The 20975-nt window shown below is 44.7% G+C and overlaps 1 protein-coding gene across 1 annotated transcript; it reads right to left on the bottom strand.

Annotated features, from left to right (window-relative positions):
* Positions 1-247: 247 nt before the first annotated feature.
* On the bottom strand, positions 248-18667 carry ostc (oligosaccharyltransferase complex subunit). The gene is made up of 4 exons (XM_085965087.1): positions 18463-18667; positions 6681-6774; positions 5551-5748; positions 248-399 (listed from the first exon to the last, which is right to left on the bottom strand). Exons 1-4 carry the CDS (start codon positions 18599-18601, stop codon positions 381-383), a joined length of 450 nt encoding a protein of 149 aa, XP_085821213.1. The 5' UTR covers positions 18602-18667; the 3' UTR covers positions 248-380.
* Positions 18668-20975: the final 2308 nt, after the last annotated feature.

The raw sequence follows: 20975 nt of genomic DNA, 5'->3' as shown, positions 1-20975 counted from the left end.
TTTCTGACATTACGACAGTGATTACACTTCAAAAGTACTTCATTGTAAAGCACTTTGGGACATCCTGAGGTTATGAATGGCACTATATAAATGCAAGTTCTTTCTTGTTGGCAACAGCAAAACTACAAGCTGCACATGTAGACTGTCCCCTCCTACTCTTCTAATACTTACCATGATATTGATGAATTGGTAGTTATCTTTGAATTGAAATAGCTTAATAAATCTACACCACTATATTTAATACAAATGTTGTAAAAATGTATTTATTGTGTTCTTTACAAATTCTCTTACGCCTTCGCATCACAGCATACAACTTTTTACAGTTTCGGGTTGGTTTCCTCTATTCTGGAAATTCTGCCTTTGGCTCTTCTAATTTGGCATTAACCCATCAAGTAACCGCTGAAAAAAAAAATTCAGATTAAAAAAAATATATCACATAGCAATATCATCCATTCCCTTTCATGGGTAAATAGGCTCAAGTTTTTATTCCTTCTGTGAATCAACACTAATGGACACACTGCATATGTTCACCATGAAACAAATCCATGATTTAATTCAGTTTCCAGCACACAAATTACCCGCAGACACTAGGGAGGAACGGACCTCAATGGCAGCAAGAAGTTATTTTTCTTCCCAAGTCACAAAGCAACTCGAATTCCAATTAAAAAAAATAAAACTGGCATTTGGTAGATTGTGAAAATCTGGTCCATCGGTAAATTTTTGAAAACACAACCTTTGGTGAGAAAGTGGCGTTTTAACCCCCTAAGAAAACATTATGCACCACTGCTAATCAGGCTGGGGAGTGGAGAACATACTAATGCACAATTATATTCATGCTGAAAAATAGAATGTAAAACAGAAAAATTAGCTCTCACTTTTGGTGAACATTGGCATTTATGAATCTTCCAATGCCACCCTATTGACTTAAGGGGAGACTGCCAATTCAGGAACAATTGTGGAGATGTTTGTGCCATTGTGTTCATTGAGAATTGGAATGCAGCAGTCCAAGCTTACTTTAGTTAGGACACGTTCATACCATTACTTTGCCCTAGCTTTGAACCTTGGTCCAATGGAGCCATCCTAATGTGTCATCCAGTCCTTCAACTATCTTATCAAGTGAATGTTTAACTTAAAGAAAAAAATAGATTAATGCCCTGTGACTCATAACCCTGAAACCTATGAGTATCTCAATGGCTGTGATTATGTTTCAAAACTGGTCAGAGGCAGTCATTGCACTGAGCACTTCCTGATTAGACAACATTTTACTCCATTAACAAAAAATGGTAATGTTTTTGCCACCTTAACGCTCACCTTGCATTCAAATTGTATGAGATGGAAAAGGAAAGTATCTAATTTAATGTTTTCACACCAAGCTATAGCCAGCATAGAAGAATTTTCAAAATGTAAAACAGGGCATTTCTTGCTGAGCCGATTAAACAATGAAATTGGACCAAATGACAAATGGAAACAGCCAATGCATCACTTGGGATGTCTCCAACAACCTAGCAGCATCTTACAGAACCGCATTGGACCACCGTGCATGGAATTATTTAAAGTACATTAATAGCAATTTCTTCCGTTTCTAAGGCACCCTTAACATACTGCAAAATATCCCAAATCATTGTACATATAAAAAAGGACAAAATAGCAGATGCTGAGCAAGAGGGGAAAAGGTAACAATGAAGTGGGTTAAGACAGGGGAACAAGCCATAGCCAAAGGTTTATAAGGAGGTTCTGAAAGAAGCGAGCAAAAGTAGAAAATGGAGAGAAACAGGTAGAGTTCCCATAGCTAGAGCATTGTAGCTAAATAAACAGTCACCAATTGGACGAAGGCAGCAAGCATTATAGGAGCAGAAAGTGCGTGCGGAGATGCCACTAAGCAGGGCGAGGTGAGGTCATGAGGGATTTAAAAATGGAGAGAAAAATGTTCAAATCAAATCACTGGGGCATTGAGAGTCAGTTTAGGTTGGAGGGAAGGGGGTAATGGGGTGCAGATGAGGATAAAGGCTACAACATTTTAGGTGAGTTGAAGTTAATGGAACATCGAGATGAAGGCATGGGCCTAGTGGGTGTCCAAACTGCGGCCCTTGGGTCACCTGCAGCCCTAAAACCCTTAAAAATTTACCCGTGAACCCCAGGCAACCAAGTCATACTTGCCCTTATATCTCTCGTTTCCTGGTTTCTCCTGTTTGAATTTTCTGGGCCTGGAGGTTTTGGAAATTATTGTTTTTAAGCACTGTTGCCTCTAACAGACCAAGTCTATTATGGTTATTGTGTGTTTGGTGTACCATGATCAGATTGGGTTTGTTGTGAAATGTTGGATGCCAATAGGCTGCCATATCCTGGAGACTGAGAAGGCCATTGACCAAGTGGATGAACATACTTGCTCCATATACTCCAGAAATTGGTTCCCAGCCATCATTTATTAAATGGTCTTCATTCATTAAATCCTCAGCAAATGCAACCATGTCACTATTTTTTGCTGAAACAAGGCACTCAGCAGAGCTGCCCCTTCCCCCTCCTTGTCCTGGAACAGTTCACAGTAACATACAGGTTGACTATCCCTTATCCGAAAACCTTGGGATCAGCTATGTTTCGGTTTTCGGATTTCAGAAGGTATTATTTCAGACTGGGAAACTCTGAACATTAAATTAATTTGGTAATTAGTATTTGTATTTAATATAAATTTTAAAAGTTCAGGCCACCTCTTGCGACTGTTCAGTGTCTCATTCCCCTTCCTGCTTCTCTGTGCTGCCGCTCACAGTCTGTTTACAGCTCCCCCTGCTCCGTATCTGCATTCCTTGACTTAGCGGGGGTCTGGGGCTTGACTGCCGCCGCCAGTTGTGGGAAAGCCGGATATCGGCCGACTCCTACGCTAAGCTGGCCCGCAAATCAGGTCAGAAAAGCATCGGCCGCGTCAGGTCATGTTTGGCGCCACTCGGGTTATGTCGTGCGCACGACTTAAGCTCCACAAAAAAACTTTCGGTTTTCGGTTTTCAGAAGTGCGGATAAAGGATAGTCTACCTGTATGTAAACAACATTCTTTTCTTACTGGAGCCTCGTACCTCTAACCCAGCTTGCCTGATTATGATTTCTTTTTTGGGAGGAAGAGGGAAGCAAAGAGAAAGAAGAGGGAGAGTGCAAGGTATTCAAGATACAAGATAAATTAGGACAAAGCAAAGATCACACATCAATGATTTTTTTCCCCTCCAATAGAGGGTCAATATAATGCCCAATTTAAATAGGGGAATGAAGTCTTTGACAAGGAGCTGGAATACTGGACTCAATTATCCACCACAATTTGAGGTGGAGCCTCAGAACATCTTCACCCTAACAGCACCTATCCAAACAACATTTGTGCCTCTTCAATCTCTGGTACAATCACATAGTACAAAGAATGACACAGCTAACAGTAGCTGCACCAAGATCCTAGGTGTCCTCCGATGCTTTAAATGGAGAGGGAGGCAACGCTGTTGGCCCCACCTTTCCTACCTTCTCTTCATTGACTCCTCAGGATGTCTATGGATGTTATTTATATGGACTTTCAGAAGGCATATGATAAAGTCCCATATAAAAGACTGTTAGCTAAGGTAGAAGCCCACAGAATTGAGGGCAAATTATTGACCTGGTTAGGAAATTGGCTGAGCGGCAGGAGACAGAGTAGGGATAACGGGTAGGTACTCTAATTGGCAGGATGTGACTAGTGGCGTCCCGCAGGGATCTGTGTTGGGGCCTCAACTATTCACAGTATTTATTAACGACTTAGATGATGGCATAGAAAGTCATATATCCAAATTTGCCAATGACACAAAGCTAGGTGGAACTGTAGGCAGTGTAGAGGTAGGCATAAAATTACAAAGGGATATCGACAAATTAAGTGAATGGGCTTAACTGTCGCAAATGGATTTCAATGTAGGCAAATGTGAGGTCATCCACTTTGGACCTAAAAAAGGATAGAACAGGGTACTTTTTAAAATGGTGAAAGGCTAAAAACAGTGGAGGTCCAAAGAGACTTGGGGGGGGGGGGGGGGGGGGGGTCAGGTATATGGATCATTAAAATGTCATGAACAGATACAGAAAATAATCAAAAAGGCCTTTACATCTAGAGGACTAGAATATAGGGGGTAGATGGGGATAGTTCAGGAAAGTGGAGAGGAGGTAGAAGATCAGCCATGATCTTATAGAATGGTGAGCAGGCTCGAAGGGCCAAATGGCCTACTCCTGCTCCTATTTCTTATGTTAAGTTATGCTGCAGCTATACAAAACCCTGGTTAGACCACACCTGGAGTACTGTGAGCACCACACCTTAGGAAGGATATATTGGCCTTGCAGGGAGTGCAGCGTAGGATTACCAGAATGATACGCGAACTTCAAGGGTTAAGTTATGAGGAGAGATTCCACAAATTAGAGTTGTATTCCCTAGAATTTCAAAGGTTAAGGGGTGATCTGATCGAAGTTTTCAAGATATTAAGGGAAACAGATAGGGTAGGTAGAGAAACTACTTCCACTGGTTGGGGATTCTAGGACTAAGGGGCATGATGTAAAAATTAGAGCCAGACTATTCAGCAGTGACATGAGGAAACGCTTCTACACATACACTAAGTGGTAGAAGTTTGGAACTCTTCCACAAACGGCAATTGATGCTAGATCAATTGTTAATTTTAAATCGGAGATTGATAGCTTTTTGTTAACCAAAGGTATTAAGGGATATGGGCCAAAGGCGGGTATATGGAGTTAGGTCGCAGATCAATCATGATCTCATTGCATGGTGGAGCAGGCTCGAGGGGCTGAATGGCCAACTCCTGTTCCTATGTTCATAGGAGACACATATCTTATAGAATTCATGATGCAGACAGATGCTGAAAAGCTTGTTTGTTGCATCGTCTCAAGTAAAAAAAGAGCAAGAACAATGGCCCAATGGTTCTCCCACGGACCACAATGACCATTAAAGGCTGGTAGAGTCAATATTTCAATTGTCTCTTCCATTTCTTGTGCCGAATGGCAGTTGCTACAAGACAATGGAGAGAAGGGCACCGAGATAAAGTGGGTTTATCTTCCAAAGCAGTGACTTGAGAACAAATCCTTTTAAGGGAAGAGGGCACCTCACCTCTCTTCAGAGAGCTTGGGAACATCTACTGAATGCTATGATATCTAGATTATTTAGGTTTATCTAAGGTAATACAGTTCGATTGGATCCTACAAAATCAGCTCAGGTGGAAAACTTTAGAATTTGCCGCGTTAGTGTGAGGGGCATAAAAATAAGTCCTTCTTAATCGATGCCTGCCATATGCAACTCCACTTGTCTAGTTCCACTGATTATTATTTAAGATATACTGCCCACAAATACATTACATGTAAACAATTAGTGTTAACCCCTTTCGTACAAACTTAGTTGGCTAATTTTCCTTGAATGTAAATCTTCAAATTCCAAACTAAAAAAAGATTAAAATGTGTTCAGACAAAGTAAGGAAAAACAGCAGCATGTATTATTCAAAATAAAGATGCGACACAAGGCCAACATTTGGCACAGGTAGGAAGATTACTACTTACGGCAGTTTCATTCTCATGAAGACTCTGGCCATGAAGAAGCTCAACAGGACACTGACGAAACCAATGAACAGAAGCAGGAATCTATTCAGCTTTGGAATGTTGGGTGCGTTCGAGCGATCCAAGATTATGAACCCCAGACCTCCCATTGTAAACAGAAAACTAGAAGCAAGGCCTTCCATAATGTACTGTCCATTCACTCTGCAGAGGTGAAAGAAAAAAAACATCCTCAGCTCGAATCTGCTGTGGCTCCAAGATAAGGAACATATGGGAATGAGTCACTGCAAGTATTGGAGCTACTCTCAAGGACTTGCACGTGAAAAGTGTATTTGTTCTGTGAATCGTCAGACACACGTGGTCCCAATTCTGACGATCTTTGATTACAAATCACAATAAAAGGTTAATTTCTCCTAATTACAATAAGTACAAGTCCTGCTCTACAATATGCATAACAAACCCATGCTAAAACAATAAAATACAGGATGGCTGTTGGAAACATTATTTTTACATCACTGGAAATACAGTACCTGAACCCACACACTTATTCTCATCAGCACAGTATAACTCTGCTTAGGCTGTAAATCTCAGTTATGTTTACATCATAAAACACAAACCATTTTACAAAGACAGTATTTGCAAACGTCAATTTGTTAAAACTAAATATAGATATTCCAAAACATTATTTTTAAAACTAGCAAAACAAGAGGGAAAAAAAAAAATCAGCCATATTCTGATTTTGCAACAGGTTGTTTGCCTCACTGACCCAGTGAGTTTAATCCCTCGATAGCTGAACCATACAAACAAAAAAAGTCACAAATTAGATCCTTGGGATTCGATCCCTGGCCTTCATAGGGAAAAATACAATAGCCCCTGCTGGAGGGGTGCGTGTGTAGACAACAGATAACAGAATACAGCTCAATTCTGATGCAGTCAACCTGAAACAATCTGCAAATGCCTGCCAAGGTTAATATTACATGTGAAAATATTAATCCATATAACTGTCCACTTGGACAACAGTCCAGAGGGCAACTGTAGCCAGCAAGGATTCAAGGACTTCAACAGAGGAGAAAAAGGGAGAAAACTGGCAAGAACAAAACAAAGCTAAAAGACTGCAGTGGCATCCCAAATCATACCTGTATGCTAAGAAGGCTACTGGCCTCTGGTGGCCATGTTCATCTGTCATTGATCCCACACTTGGAGGTTCCACAATGACATCATAAATGATACCTAATAAAGCATTAAAAGTCTTTATAAATACAGCAGCAAATGAGCAGAGAACTCTACAGCACTCCTCACACAGTTTCTATACATTTAAAATCATTTGGCTCAAAAGCAAATCAAAACACTCGAGAAAAATTGGACCAGGTTTTCCTTGTAACGGGTCACAGTGGGTGCAAAATAATACGGAGTATTTCAAATCGTGAGCCAAGCGGCGGACCTGCAAGAGGCACAGAATCAGCGAGAGGAGGATAAAAAGAGCGCGGAGAGGAGGCCTGGGACCGGAGCTGAGCTGCGGACGGCACAGAGTCAGCGAGAGCAGAGAGGGAGAAGTAAAAAGTAATCGAAGTGCGACGTCAGCAGAAAGCAGGTAAGTGATTGGTTGGTGAGTATTTCTCTCTTTCTCGCTTTTTTCCAAAACTTAAATTTTGTGGTTTATACTTTCTGTTGCGTAGCGGATCTGCTGGTAAACAAGGGCCCTTGAGTATATAATTTAATTGTAATGTAATTGGTGGGATTGATTTGATTTAATTTGAATTAATTAAAGGGCAAGTCATGGCAGTACAGCTCGGCGCCATGGTATGCTCCTCCTGCACTATGTGGGAAATCAGGGACACTTCCTGTGTCCCGGACGAGGACATTTCCTGTGTCCCTGACGACCATGTGTGCGGGAAGTGTAGCCAGCTGCAGCTACTGGTAGACCGCATTGCAGCGCTGGAGCTGCGAATGGATACATACTGGAGCATTCGCGATGCTCAGGACATTGTGGATAGCATGTTTAATGAGTTGGTCACACCGCAGGTAAAGGCTGCACAGGCAGGAAGGGAATGGGTGACCGCCAGGCAGAGTAGTAGGCGCAGGCAGGTAGTGCAGGGGTCCCCTGTGGCCATGCCCCTCCCAAACAGATATACCACTTTGGATATTGTTGAGGGAGAAAACAGCAGCAGCCAACTTCCTGGCACCGTGGGTGGTTCTGCTGCACAGGACGGGAGGAAAAAAGAGTGGGAGAGTTATAGTAACAGGGGATTCTATTGCAAGGGGAATAGATAGGCATTTCTGCGGCCGCAAACGAGACTCCAGGATGGTATGTTGCCTCCCTGATGCAAGGGTCAAGGATGTCTCGGAGTGGCTGCAGACCATTTTGGAAGGGGAGGGTGAACAGCCAGTTGTCGTGGTGTATATAGGTACCAACGATACAGGTAAAAACCAGGATGAGGTCCTAAAAGCTGAATATAGGGAGTTAGGAGTTAAATTAAAAAATAGGACCTCAAAAGGTAGTAATCTCAGGATTGCTACCAGTGCCACGTGCTAGTCAGAGTAGAAATAGAAGGATATTTCAGATGAATACGTGGCTAGAGGAATGGTGCAAGGGGGAGGGATTCAAATTCCTGGGACATTGGAACCGGTTCTGGGGAGGTGGGACCAGTACAAACTGGATGGTTTGCACCTGGGCAGGACCGGCACCAATGTCCTAGGGGGAGTGTTTGCTAGTGCTGTGGGGGAGGGTTTAAACTAAAATGGCAGGGGGTTGGGAACCTGTGCAGGGAGACAGAGGAAAGGGAAACAAGGATAGAAGCAAAAGACATGAAGGAGAAAAGCAAAAGTGGCAGTCAGAGAAATCAAGGGTTTAAATCAAACATGGCCACAGTAAATAATAATTCTAAAAGGTCTAAGTGTTAAAAAAACAAGCCTGAAGGCTTTGTGTCTTAATGCAAGGAGCATTCGTAATAAGGTGGATGAATTAGCTACGCAAATAGATGTAAACGGATATGATATGATTGGGATTACGGAAACATGGCTCCAGGGTGACCGAGGCTGGGAACGCAACATCCAGGGGTATTCAATATTCAGGAAAGACAGGCGAAAAGGAGGTGGGGTAGCATTGCTGGTTAAAGAGATTAACACAATTGTAAGGAAGGATATTAGCTCTGATGATGTGGAATCTGTATGGGTAGAGCTGAGAAATACCAAGGGGCAGAAAACGTTAGTGGGAGTTGTATACAGACCCCCAAACAGTAATGCGGAGGTTGGGGATGGCATTAAACGGGGAATTAGAGATGCGTGCAATAAGGGCACAGCAGTTATCATGGGGACTTTAATCTACATATAGATTGGGCTAACCAAATTAGTAACAATACTGTGGAGGAGGAATTCCTAGAGTGTATACGGGATGGTTTCCTGGACCAATATGTCGAGGAACCAACTAGAGATCAGGCCATCTTAGACTGGGTATTATGTAATGAGAAAGGAATAATTAGCAATCTTGTTGTGCGAGGCCCCTTGGGGCGGAGCGATCATAATATGATTGAATTCTTCATTAAGATGGAGATTGAAGTAGTTGACTCAGACTAGGGTCCTGAATTTAAATAAAGGAAACTACGATGGTATGAGGCGCGAGTTGGGTAGGATTGATTGGGGAATGTTACTCAAAGGGTTGACGGTGGATAGGCAATGGCAAACATTTAAAGATCGCATGGATGAACTACAGAATTTGTTCATCCCTGTTTGGCATAAAAATAAAACAAAAAAGGTGACTCAACCGTGGCTAACAAGGGAAATTAGGGATAGCATAAGATCCAAGGAGAGGACATATAAATTGGCTAGAAAAAGCAGTAAACCTGAGGATTGGGAGCAGTTTAGGATTCAGCAAAGGAGGACAAAGGGATTAATTAAGAGGGGGAAAATAGAATATGAGAGTAAGCTTTCAGGGAACATAAAAACTGACTGTAAAAACTTCTATAGATATGTGAAGAGAAAAAGATTGGTGAAGTCAAGCGTAGGTCCCTTGCAGTCAGAATCAGGGGAATTTATAATGGGGAACAAAGAAATGGCAGTCCAATTAAATACATACTTTGGTTCTGTCTTCACAAAGGAGGACGCAAGTAACCTCCCAGAGATGTCGGGGAACATAGGGTCTAATGAGAGGGAGGAACTGAATGAAATCAGTATTTGTAGGGAAATGGTGTTAGGGAAATTGACGGGATTGAAGGCCGATAAATCCCCAGGGCCTGATAATCTACATCCTAGGGTGCTTAAGGAAGTGGTCCTAGAAATAGTAGATGCATTGCTGGTCATCTTCCAAAATTCTATAGACTCTGGAACAGTTCCCATGGATTGGAGGGTAGCTAATGTTACCCCACTATTCCAAAAAAGGTGGTAGAGAGAAAACAGGGAATTATAGACCGGTAAGCCTGACATCGGTAGTGGGGAAAATACTAGAGTCCATTATAAAAGATGTAATAGCAGAGCACTTGGAAAACAGTGAGAGGATCGGACAAAGTTAACATAGATTTACAAAAGGTAAATCGTGCTTGACTAATCTACTGGGATTTTTTGAGGATGTAACTGGTAGAATAGATAAGGGAGAACCAGTGGATGTGGTGTATTTAGACTTTCAGAAGGCTTTCGATAAGGTCCCGCATAAGAGATTAGCATGTAAAGTTAAGGCACATGGGATTAGGGGCAAGGTACGGACTTGGATAGAGAGCTGGTTGGCAGACGGGAAGCAAAGAGTTGGAATAAACAGGTCTTTTTCCGAGTGGCAGGCAGTGACTAGTGGGGTACCGCAGGGATCGGTCCTAGGACCCCAGCTATTCACAATATATATTAATGATCTAGACGAGGGAACTAGATGTAATATCTCCAAGTTTGCAGACGACAAAGCTGGGTGGGCGTGTGTGCTGTGCGGAGGATGTCGAGAAACTCCAGTATGATTTGAACAGGTTGGGTGATTGGGCAGAAGCATGGCAGATGCAGTATAATGTGGATAAATGCAAGGTTATCCACTTTGGTGTCAAAAACAGGAAGGCAGATTATCTGAACGGCAATAGATTGGGAGAAGGGGAAGTGCAACGAGACCTGGGTGTCCTTGTGCACCAGTCGCTGAAGGTAAGCATGCAGGTGCAGCAGGCGGTTAAGAAGGCAAATGGTATGTTGGCCTTCATAGCGAGAGGGTTCGAGTACAGGAACAAGGATGTCTTGCTGCAGTTGTACAGGGCCTTAGTGAGACCACATCTTGAGTATTGTGTGCAGTTTTGGTCGCCTTATCTGAGGAAGGATGTTCTTGCCATGGAAGGAGTGCAGCGAAGATTCACCAGGCTGATACCTGGGATGGCAGGAATGACGTATGAGAGATTGGGTCGATTGGGCTTATACTCGCTGGAGTTTAGAAGAATGAGAGGGGATCTCATTGAAACTTATAAAATTCGAACAGGACTAGACAGACTAGATGCAGGAAGGATGTTCCCAATGGCAGGGGGAGTCTAGAACCAGGGGTCACAGTCTAAGGATAAGGGGTAAGCCATTTAGGACAGAGATGAGGAGGAATTTCTTTACCCAGAGAGTGGTGAACCTGTGGAATTCTCTACCACAGAAGGCAGTTGAGGCCAATTCATTAAATATATTCAAGAAGGAGTTAGATATATTTCTTAAGGCTAAAGGGATCAAGGGATATGAGGAGAAGGCAGGGACAGGATACTGAATTTGGATGATCAGGCATGATCTCATTGAATGGCGGAGCAGGCTCGAGGGGCCGAATGGCCTACTCCTGCTCCTATCTTCTATGTTTCTATGTGAAAGTGCCTCCCTCCTGATTACATTGAGTCCTTCCGCAAGTGTACCTCATCAAGTGATTCTTATATTTGCGTGCACTTTGACAAGGAGTGTCTAGAGGCTATTTGACCATGGATGGAGGAGAAGGCACTGCCCGATTGTTCCCTTACCCAGAGTCCAGACACACATTCATCATAGGTCAATTAGAAGCAGGCATCCTGGGTGATTGGCAAAGCAGTTTGCTATTTCCCTACTCCCACCCCTGCTGAGATCAAACAAACGCCGCGGCATAGGTCAAGGGCTGAACCCGGGACTGTCCTGATCTACACGCTTCAGCTACTCAATGCTTTAACCAGCTAAGTCATCAGGGTCTCAAAAATATGATCACTTTAAAAGTTCAATTATAAATCTGCTTTCCCAAATGCAGAGCCAATGGTAGGTGCTTAACACAGACCTCCTCCAATAGCTCAGTTGGTAAAGACACTGTCCTATGTGGTACCAAGCCAAATGGACCAGAAATGACCCAGGTTCAATCCCCATCTCTGCCGAGATGGCTGATCAGGGTGCAGTGACGGCCAGATTCAGGGGCCAAGCACCCCGAGCTGGGAAAGGGAAAAATCAAAATCAGTTACTGATTGTTGTCCACTGGATAGCATTCAGCTCAGCTGCAACTGTTTCCTGTTCGCAAGTCCAACAGGCTATCAAAATTCACCATCCAGGCTGGCATGTGATATCTACTGGCTGCAGTTTAAATTACACCCAACCCATGCTCAATTTGACTGTTCTGTTAAGGAAAATATTAAAGAGGGCACCAACAGTGATTTTGTCTATGGATGTTATTTATATGGACCTCAGAAGGCATTCAATAAAGTCTCTCAAAGAGACTGTTAGCTAAAATTGAAGCTCATGGAATTGTGGGCAAATTTTTGACCTGGTTAGGAGATTGGCTGAGCGGCAGGAGACAGAGAGTAGGGATAATGGGCAGGTACTCAAATTGGCAGGATGTGACTAGTGGCATCCCACAGGGATCGGTGTTGGGGCCGCAACTATTCACTGTATTTATTAACGACTTAGATGATGGGATAGAGAGCCACATATCAAAGTTTGCCGATGACACAAAGATAGGCGGCACTGTAAGCAGTGTAGATGGAAGCATAAAATTACAAAGAGCTTTTAATAGATCAAGTGAATGGACAAAACTGTGGCAAATGGATTTCAATATAGGCAAGTATGAGGTCATCCACTTGGACCTGAAAAAGGATAGAACTGGGTACTTTCTAAATGTGTGAAAAGCTAGAAGCAGTGGCGGTCCAAAGAGACTTAGGGGTCCATGTACATAGATCATTAAAATGTCATGAACAGGTACAAAAAATATCAAAAAGGCTAATGGAATGCTGGCCTTTATATCTAGAGGACTAGAAAACAAGGGGGCAGAAGTTATGCTGCAGCTATACAAAGCCCTGGTTAGACCACAACTGGAGTACTGTGTTCAGTTCTAGGCACCACACCTTAGGAAGGATATACAGGAAGCTCTTTTTTTTATCCAGGACCGACGTGGTGCCGGTTGATCAAAAAGTCCGGATTACAGAGAGGTATACTTACTAAGGTACGAGAGCCCCGTACAGATCCAGGCGTCCCTGTTGCACGGCAACAGGTGCAGGAACCCCGGTTGCATGGCCACAGATCCAGGAACCCCGGTTACACGGCCACAGATCCAGGAACCCCGGTTACACGGCCACTAATATGAAGTAAAACTTACCTGAACCTACTCCTGAATTTTGCCGATTAAGAGAGATTTCCAGTTATTTAGGTGCTGGTAAAAAGAGAGTTTCCTGTATTGGCTTTGGAGGGAGTATAGATAGCATAGATTCACTAAAATGATACCTGGACCCCAAGGGTTAAATTCCCTGGAATTTAGAAGATTATAAGAATTATTTGATCTAAGTTTTCAAGATATTAAGAGGAACATATAGGGTACATAGAAACTATTTCCACTGGTAGGGGAATCTAGGACTAGGGGACACAGCCAACAAATTCGAGCCAGGCCTTTCAGGAGTGAAGTTAGGAAACACTTCTACACACAAAGGGTGGTAGAAGTTTGGAACTCTCTTCCGCAAACAGCAGTTGATGCTGGGACAATTGTTAATTTTAAATCTGAGATTGATAGATTTTTGTTAGCCAAAGGTATTGAGGGATATGGGGCAAAGGTAGGTACATGGAGTTCAGTCACAGATCAGCCATGATCTCATTGAATGGCAGAACAGGTTTGTGGGGGAAAATGGCCTACTCTTGTTCCTATTTTAAAATTAAAATAATTGAGTACAAGTGTCAGTGGCAGATTGGAGCATCAATGCCCAATCCATAACCAAAGGGCATGAAGTGAGCAAGATGATAAAAGGAGGTTCACCAATCCCTACACAGTTTATAGCTATGGTTAAATCATGGCAAGGGTTAGAATCTTGAGATTTCACAAGTACAAGTTAGAAACCAATTTAAAAACTATTGAAAAAATCATTGTCCAATGTTAGTTAAACAACACCTTTCAAGAACTGACATTAAAGTTTTACACTGTAAATTCAGAGTTAAGGCCTGATTTTGACACTCAGTAGACTCCCCCCTCCAAGGGTTTCACTTCACTGTATTCCAGCGTCACGTCAGGCCTCAACTCTGGGTTTACACTAACTTCAACATCATTGTAGAGGCCAAGAGACTGATTACATTAAAAACATTAAAATAAACAACAACGGCAGATTTTTGTCTTATAACACTCCGTGAAGCACCTTGGGATGTTTTACTACATTAAAGGCGCTATATAAATACAAGTTGCTGCTGTTGTTGATTGGGTAAAAGGATTAAATAAAAACAATGAAAGGTAGGGCGAGCTCCCTGGATCACGAAGAGATAGAGAGTACGATGGAGCAGAAAAAGGGGGCGTATGACAGTGTCAGGTTGAGAATACAAGTGAGAACCAGGCTGAATATAGAAAGTTCAGAGGGGAAGTGAAAAAGGAAATAAGAGGGGCAAAGAGAGAGTATGAGAATAGATTGGCAGCTAACATAAAAGGGAATCTGAAAGTCTTCTACAGGCATATAAATAGTAAACAGCTAGTAAGTGGAGGGGTGGGGCCAATTAGGGACCAAAAGAACCTATGCGTGGAGGCAGAGGACGTAGCCGAGGTACTAAATGAGTACTTTTCATCTGTCTTTATCAAGGAAGATGATGCTGGCAAAGTCTTCGTGAAAGAGGAGGTAGTTGAGATACTGGATGGGATAAAAATTGATAGAGGTGGTACTGGAATGGCTGGCTGCACTTATAAGTCACCAGGACTGGATGGGATGCATCCTAGGATGCTGAGGGAAGGTGGAAATTCCAGAGGTACTGGCCATAATCTTCCAATACTTCTTAGATACGGGGGTGGAGCCAGAGGACTGGAGAATTGCAAATGTTACACCCTTGTTCAAAAAAAGGCATCTTTTTTCTTAGGCAGTCCCTCGGAACCGAGGATGACTTGCTTCCACCTTAAAAATGAGTTCTCAGATGACTGATGAGTCCAATGCGGGACCTACAGTCTCTGTCAAAGGTAGGGCAGATGGCGGTTGAAGGGGCGGGTGGGTGGGGTGCTTGGGTTGACGTGCGCGCCTTGCACTTGGCTTCCGCTTGCTCCCAGCGAAGAGACTCTCGGTGTTCGGCGCCTTCCCAGATGCTTCTCCTCCACTTTGTGCGGTCTTGGGCCAGGGATTCCCAGGTGTCAGTGGGGATGTTACACTTTTTCAAGGAGGCTTCGAGGGCATCCTTGAAGCGTTTCCTCTGCCCACCTGGGGCTCTCTTGCCTTGTCGGAGCTCCGAGTAGAGCGCTTGTTTTGGGAGTCTCGTATTGGGCATGCGGACGATGTGAACCGTCCATCGGAGCTGATCGAGCGTGGTCAGAGCTTCGATGCTGGGGATGTTGGCCTGAGCAAGAACACTGATGTTGGTGCGCCTATCCTGCCAATGGATTTGCAGGATCTTGCGGAGGCAGCGTTGGTGGTACTTCTCCAGTGCTTTGAGGTGCCTGCTGTATATGGTCCATGTCTCTGAGGCATACAGTATCACTGCTGCTCTGTAAACCATGAGCTTAGTGCCGGATTTGAGGTCCTGGTCTTCAAACACTCTCTTCCTCAGGCGACCGAAGACTGCACTAAAGGCGGTGTTGGACTTCGTTGTCAACGTCTGCCCTTGTTGACAGTAGGCTCCCAAGGTATGGAAAGTGGTCCACGTTGTCCAAGGCCTTGTTGTGGATTTTGATAATCAGGGGGCAGTACTGTGTGGCGGGGGCAGGTTGGTAGAGGACCTTTGTCTTACGGATGTTTAGTGTAAGGCCCATGTTCTCGTACGCTTCAGTGAAGGTGTTGACGATGGTTTGGAGTTCGACCTCCGAGTGAGCGCAGACGCAAGCGTACTGTAATTTGGCGTACTGTAATTCGGCGACAGAGGATGGGACGACCTTGGATCTGGACTGGAGGCAACGGAGTTTGAACAGTTTCCCGTTTGTTCTGTAAATTAGCTCCACTCCAGCAGGGAGCTTACTGAGGGTGAGATGGAGCATTGCAGCAAGGAAGATCGAGAAGAGCGTTGGTGTGATGACAAAGCCTTGCTTGACCCCGGTTTGTAACGTGAATTGGGTCTGTGGTGGAACCATTGGTCAGGAAAAGGGTGCAAGGATAAACCCAGCAACTACAGGCCAGTCAGTTTAACCTCGGCAGTGGGGAAGCTTTTAGAAACGATAATCCGGAACAAAATTAAGTCACTTGGACAAGTGTGGATTAACTGAGGAAAGCCAGCACGGATTTGTTAAAGGTAAATCGCGTTTAACTAACTTAATTAAGCTTTTTGAAAGAGAGTTGATGAGGGCAATGCGGTTGATGTGGTGTACATGGACTTCCAAAAGGCATTTGATAAAGCGCCACATAATAGGCTTACCAGCAAAGTTGAAGCCCATGGAATAAAAGGGACAGTGGCAGCATGGATACGGAATTGGCTAAGTGACAGGAAACAGAGATTAGTGGTGAACGGTTGTTTTTCGGACTGGAGGAAGGTATACAGTGGTGTTCCCCAGGGGTCGGTTCTAGGACCACTGCTTTTCTTGATGTATATTAATGGCCCAGAAATTCGGGTCTCCATGGGTGAGTACGCACGGGGTACTCACGCGTGGGCCCGATGGAAGTGCCGGTTTCCTGCATGCACTGCGCATGCACGGGAAACCGGCACTTCCATTCCTCTGAACGAAGGGGTCCAGAGGTCGAACGCGTGCGCAGGGGAGTCTGCGCGTGCGCTTTGAACTTACGTTTTTTTTTAAAAAACAGGTTTCTCCAGGAGGGTAAGTCTTTAGAATTTAGAAATGTAAAAAGCAGGCGCAAGGCCTGCTTTTTAAAAGGTAAGTGGTCAATTAATTAAAATTAAAACATTTTTTCCACAGGTTTATTATTTTTAAATACTTTAAAGCAAGGTAAGTTTATTTTTAGTCCCATTAGAATATAAAATTATTTTTTTCAAAAATTTAAATTGTTTAAAAGTTATTTAATGTAATTTATAGTTTATTTAAAGAGTGTGATTTAAAAAAAAAATTATTTGAAGGTTTACTGCTATTTTGGGGCCGTAGTATTTATAAGTCTTGACAGGTCTTCCTGTTAAGACTTATGAATGGGCTTTTCCCTCCTCCGATTGGCTGCCCATGGCCCACGTGATCCCAGGGGACGCATCGAACTAACTGCGCCCCTGGGACACACAAGCACAGCGTGCTGGCAGCTGGGCCAGGCCCCAGATTCCACGGGGCCCTACAGCTCAACTGCCGGTGCACAAGGTAAGTGCAGGTCGGGGGCTTACACCCGCGGGAAGCCCCCGACCCGAATTTCTGGGCCAATAACTTGGACTTGGGTGCACAGGACACAATTTCAAATTTTGAAAATCTCACAAAACTTGAAGTATAGTCAACAGTGAGGAGGATAGCGATAGACTTCAAGAGGTTATAGACAAGCTGGTGTAATGGGCAGACACATGCCAGATTAAATTTAACACAGAAAAGTGCAAAGTGATACATTTTGGTAGGAAGAACAAGGAAAGGCAATATAAACTAAAGAGTACAATTCTAAAATGGGTGCATGAACAGAGAGACCTGGGGGTATGTGTGCACAAATCATTGAAGGTGGCAGGGCAGGTTGAGAAAGCAGTTAAAAAAGCTTACGGGATCCTGGGTTTCATAAAAGAGGCGTAGAGTTCAAAAGCAAGGAAGTTATGATGAACCTTTATAAAACACTGGCTTGACCTCAACTGGAGTATTGTGTCCAATTATGGGCACCGCACTTCAGGAAGGATTTGAAAGCCTTAGAGAGGGTTCAGAAAAGATTTACAAGAATGGTTCCAGGGATGAGGGTCTTCAGTTATGTGGATAGACTGGAGAAGCTGGGATTGTTCGCCTTAGAGCAGAGAAAGTGGAGAGAAGATTTGATAAGAGTTCAAAATCATGAGGGGTCTTGACAGAGTAGATAGAAAGAAACTGTTCCCATTGGCAGAATGGTCAAGAACCAGAGGACACAGATTTAATGCGATTGGCAGAAGAACCAAAGGCAACATAAGGAAAAACTTCTTTATGCAGCGAGTGGTTATGATCTGGAATGCACTGCCTGAAAGGGTGGTTTAGGCAGATTCAATCACTGCTTTCAAAGAGGGAGTTGATAAGTACCTGAAGGAAAACATTTTGCAGGGCTACGGGAAAGGGCGGGGGAGTGGGACTAGCTGAAGTGCTGTTGCAGAGAGCCGGCATGGGCTCGACGGGCCGAATGGCCTCCTTCTGTGCTGTAACCATTCTATGATTAAAAAGCAGTATGATTTGGAAATGATGGCAACCTGGTGACCAGCATCAGTTTGATTCAATTTAACAACTTGCATTTTTACAGCAATCCTCACTCGAGATTCAAGCCCCACCTCCACGGGGGCGGGGGGGGGGGGGGGGGGGGAACAGTCGAGGTTCAAACCTGCTCCAGGTTCCCAGGGGGAGAGGTTTTTGCAGCGGGAGTTCTGGTGCCAGCTCCGGGGGACAGGGGCCTGCTGACCGAAGGAAAGGCCGCTGGGCAGCGGGTTGGCCAGAGCCGAACGGGGGGGGTCACTCACCGCCGGTGATGAGGAAGTAGGAGATGATGACCAGCGCGTACACGGTCATGGCGGACGGCATGTGGAGCCAGCCCGGCTTCTTCAGCTTCACATTGGGACATTCGAGCAGCACAAACGGCAACCCGAACAGCGTCTCCATCTCCAAGCACCGACCGCCAGCACGACGTGTCCCGGAAACGTCGTCAATCACCTCCGGTGCGCCACGTCACGTATCCCACAGCTCGTCCAATCAACGATCACTTTATAGATCACGTGATCCACCCGGAGTGGCTATTGACAACGGCACCGACCTGCGTGTATTATGCCGTAACAATGACTGTTGACACCGCGTAGTTTCGGGTTCGTCCCGGGTTCGAAGTTTACGTTCATGTTTCGGGTTAATGGCTAGGGTTAATAGTTAGAGTTAATGGTTAGGGTTAACGGTTAGCATTAATAGCTAGAGTTAATGGTTTCGCCTGCGGCCTGGGCTCCTCCCCACTTCAATTGGCGGGGTGCCAGCAATAGAGCCTGGCACTCAAGAGGAGTGCCGGGATGACCAATCGCAGTCGGCACCCCATAGGAGGAGGCGAAAGGGGGTTGGTGCTGGCAGGTGGCCCCAAAAAAATGGCTGCCCGGCACCTGCCCTTTAATTTGCGCCGCCGCAGCCACAAATACAGCACCCTGACCCTGTCGGACATATTGTCCGGCGGTAGGCCAGGGGGCGCGAGCGAAGCTTGCGAGTGGTGTGCTGCACACGGTGATAACCTGGCGCATCATGTGGGAGCCAGGGTGTACAGCATCAAGTGAAGTAAATCTGGCCAGGGTGATGCCATCTCTGGCCTCCTGGGCAGCAGTGTGGTCGGGTGCTGATGCCCTGTGTCCTGTACAGCATCAGGTGATTGCGGAGAAGGTTGATGTTGTCGGTCTGCCCGGTGATGTTGGTGTTGGAGCTGATCGTGGAGGGATTGAGAGAACCAAGATGAGATTTTTTCAAGGGCACTGATGTTGCTGAAATAGATGGCAGCTGAAGTTGAGATGACAGAAGCGATCTGTCAATGGTGAGAGAGGTTGCTCCAAGGAGGTGACAGTGGATAGAGAGTTTACTCCAAACACTTGCAAACTGCATACAGCTCAAAAGTGTCTTCCAAGTCATGAAGGCTCAAGCTTCTGACATTGGAAAGTGACCGTTGGTTAAATACTTCAAATCTGGTCCATGGTCAGGGACAGGAGGGTGCGACTACGAGTGAGGCAGGTATGGGGATCCAGAAGGTAGCATTGGAGGTGCCTCAGCCCTTGCACTTGTCCAACAGGTACAAGGTTCTTGCAGCCTGTGTGGACAAGAGCAGGGACTGCAGGAAGGATGAGCAAACTGACCACAGCACTGTGGTACAGGGGGCTATTCAAGTTGGGGGAGTAAAAAGGAATGTAGTAGTGGTAGGAGACAGTATAGTTAGGGGGATAGATACTGTTCTCTGCCGCTGAGAGCGTGAGTCCGGAAGGCTGTATTGCCTGGGTTAAGGACATCTCCTCGGGGCTGGAGAGGAACTTGGAGTAGGAGGGGAAAGATCCAGTTGTCGTGGTCCACGTAGGTACCAACGACATAGGTAGGACTAAGAAAGAGGTTCTGCTGAGGGAGCATGAGCAGCTAGGGGCCAAATTAAAAAGCAGAATCACAAAGGTAATAATCTTTGGATTACTACCTGAGCCACGAGAAAATTGGCATAGGGTCAATAAGATCATAGAGTTGAATGCGCGGTTCAAAGACTGGTGTGGGAGAAATGGGTTTCGATTCATGGGGCACTGGCACCAGTACTGGGGAAAGAGGGAGCTGTTCCGTTGGGACGGGCTCCATTTGAACCATGCTGGGACCAGTGTCCTGGCAAATTGAATAACTAGGGCGGTAGATAGGGCTTTAAACTAAATAGTGGGGGGGAAGGTTCAGGTGAAGGGGAATTTAGAAAGTCAAAGAGAAAGGAGAAGGCAATAGTGTAGGGTAGTGATAGGGGTAATGATAACCAGAGTGTGACAGGAGGAGATAGAGCGTACGAACATAAGCGTGCACCAGCAAATAGAGTCAGAGTAGGGAAAAATGGTAAAAAGACAAAATTAAAGACTCTTTATCTGAATGCACGCAGCATTCGTAACAAGATAGATGAGTTGGCGGCACAAATAGAAATAAATGGGTATGATCTGATAGCCATTACAGAGACGTGGTTGCAAGGTGACCAAGGCTAGGAACTGAATATTCGGGGGTATTTGACATTTCGGAAGGATAGGCAGAAAGGAAAAGGAGGTGGGGGCAGCTCTGTTAATAAAGGATGAGATCAGTGCACTGGTGAGAAATGATATTGGTTCAGAAGATCAAGATGTAGAATCAGTTTGGGTGGAGAAAGGAAATAGTAAGGGAAAGAAGTCACTGGTGGGAGTAGTCTATAGGCCCCCTAACAGCAGCTACACTGTAGGACAGAGTATAAATCAAGAAATAATAGGGGCTTGTAAGAAAGGTACTGCGATAATCATAGGCAATTTTAATC

Source organism: Somniosus microcephalus, chromosome 2 (genome assembly GCF_052327205.1).
Source record: "Somniosus microcephalus isolate GS21.2 chromosome 2, FLI_Smic_1.0, whole genome shotgun sequence".
NCBI classification, from domain to species: domain Eukaryota; kingdom Metazoa; phylum Chordata; class Chondrichthyes; order Squaliformes; family Somniosidae; genus Somniosus; species Somniosus microcephalus.
The sequence above is the reverse complement of the archived record's forward strand: the minus strand, read 5'-3'. Positions and strand labels throughout refer to the sequence as shown.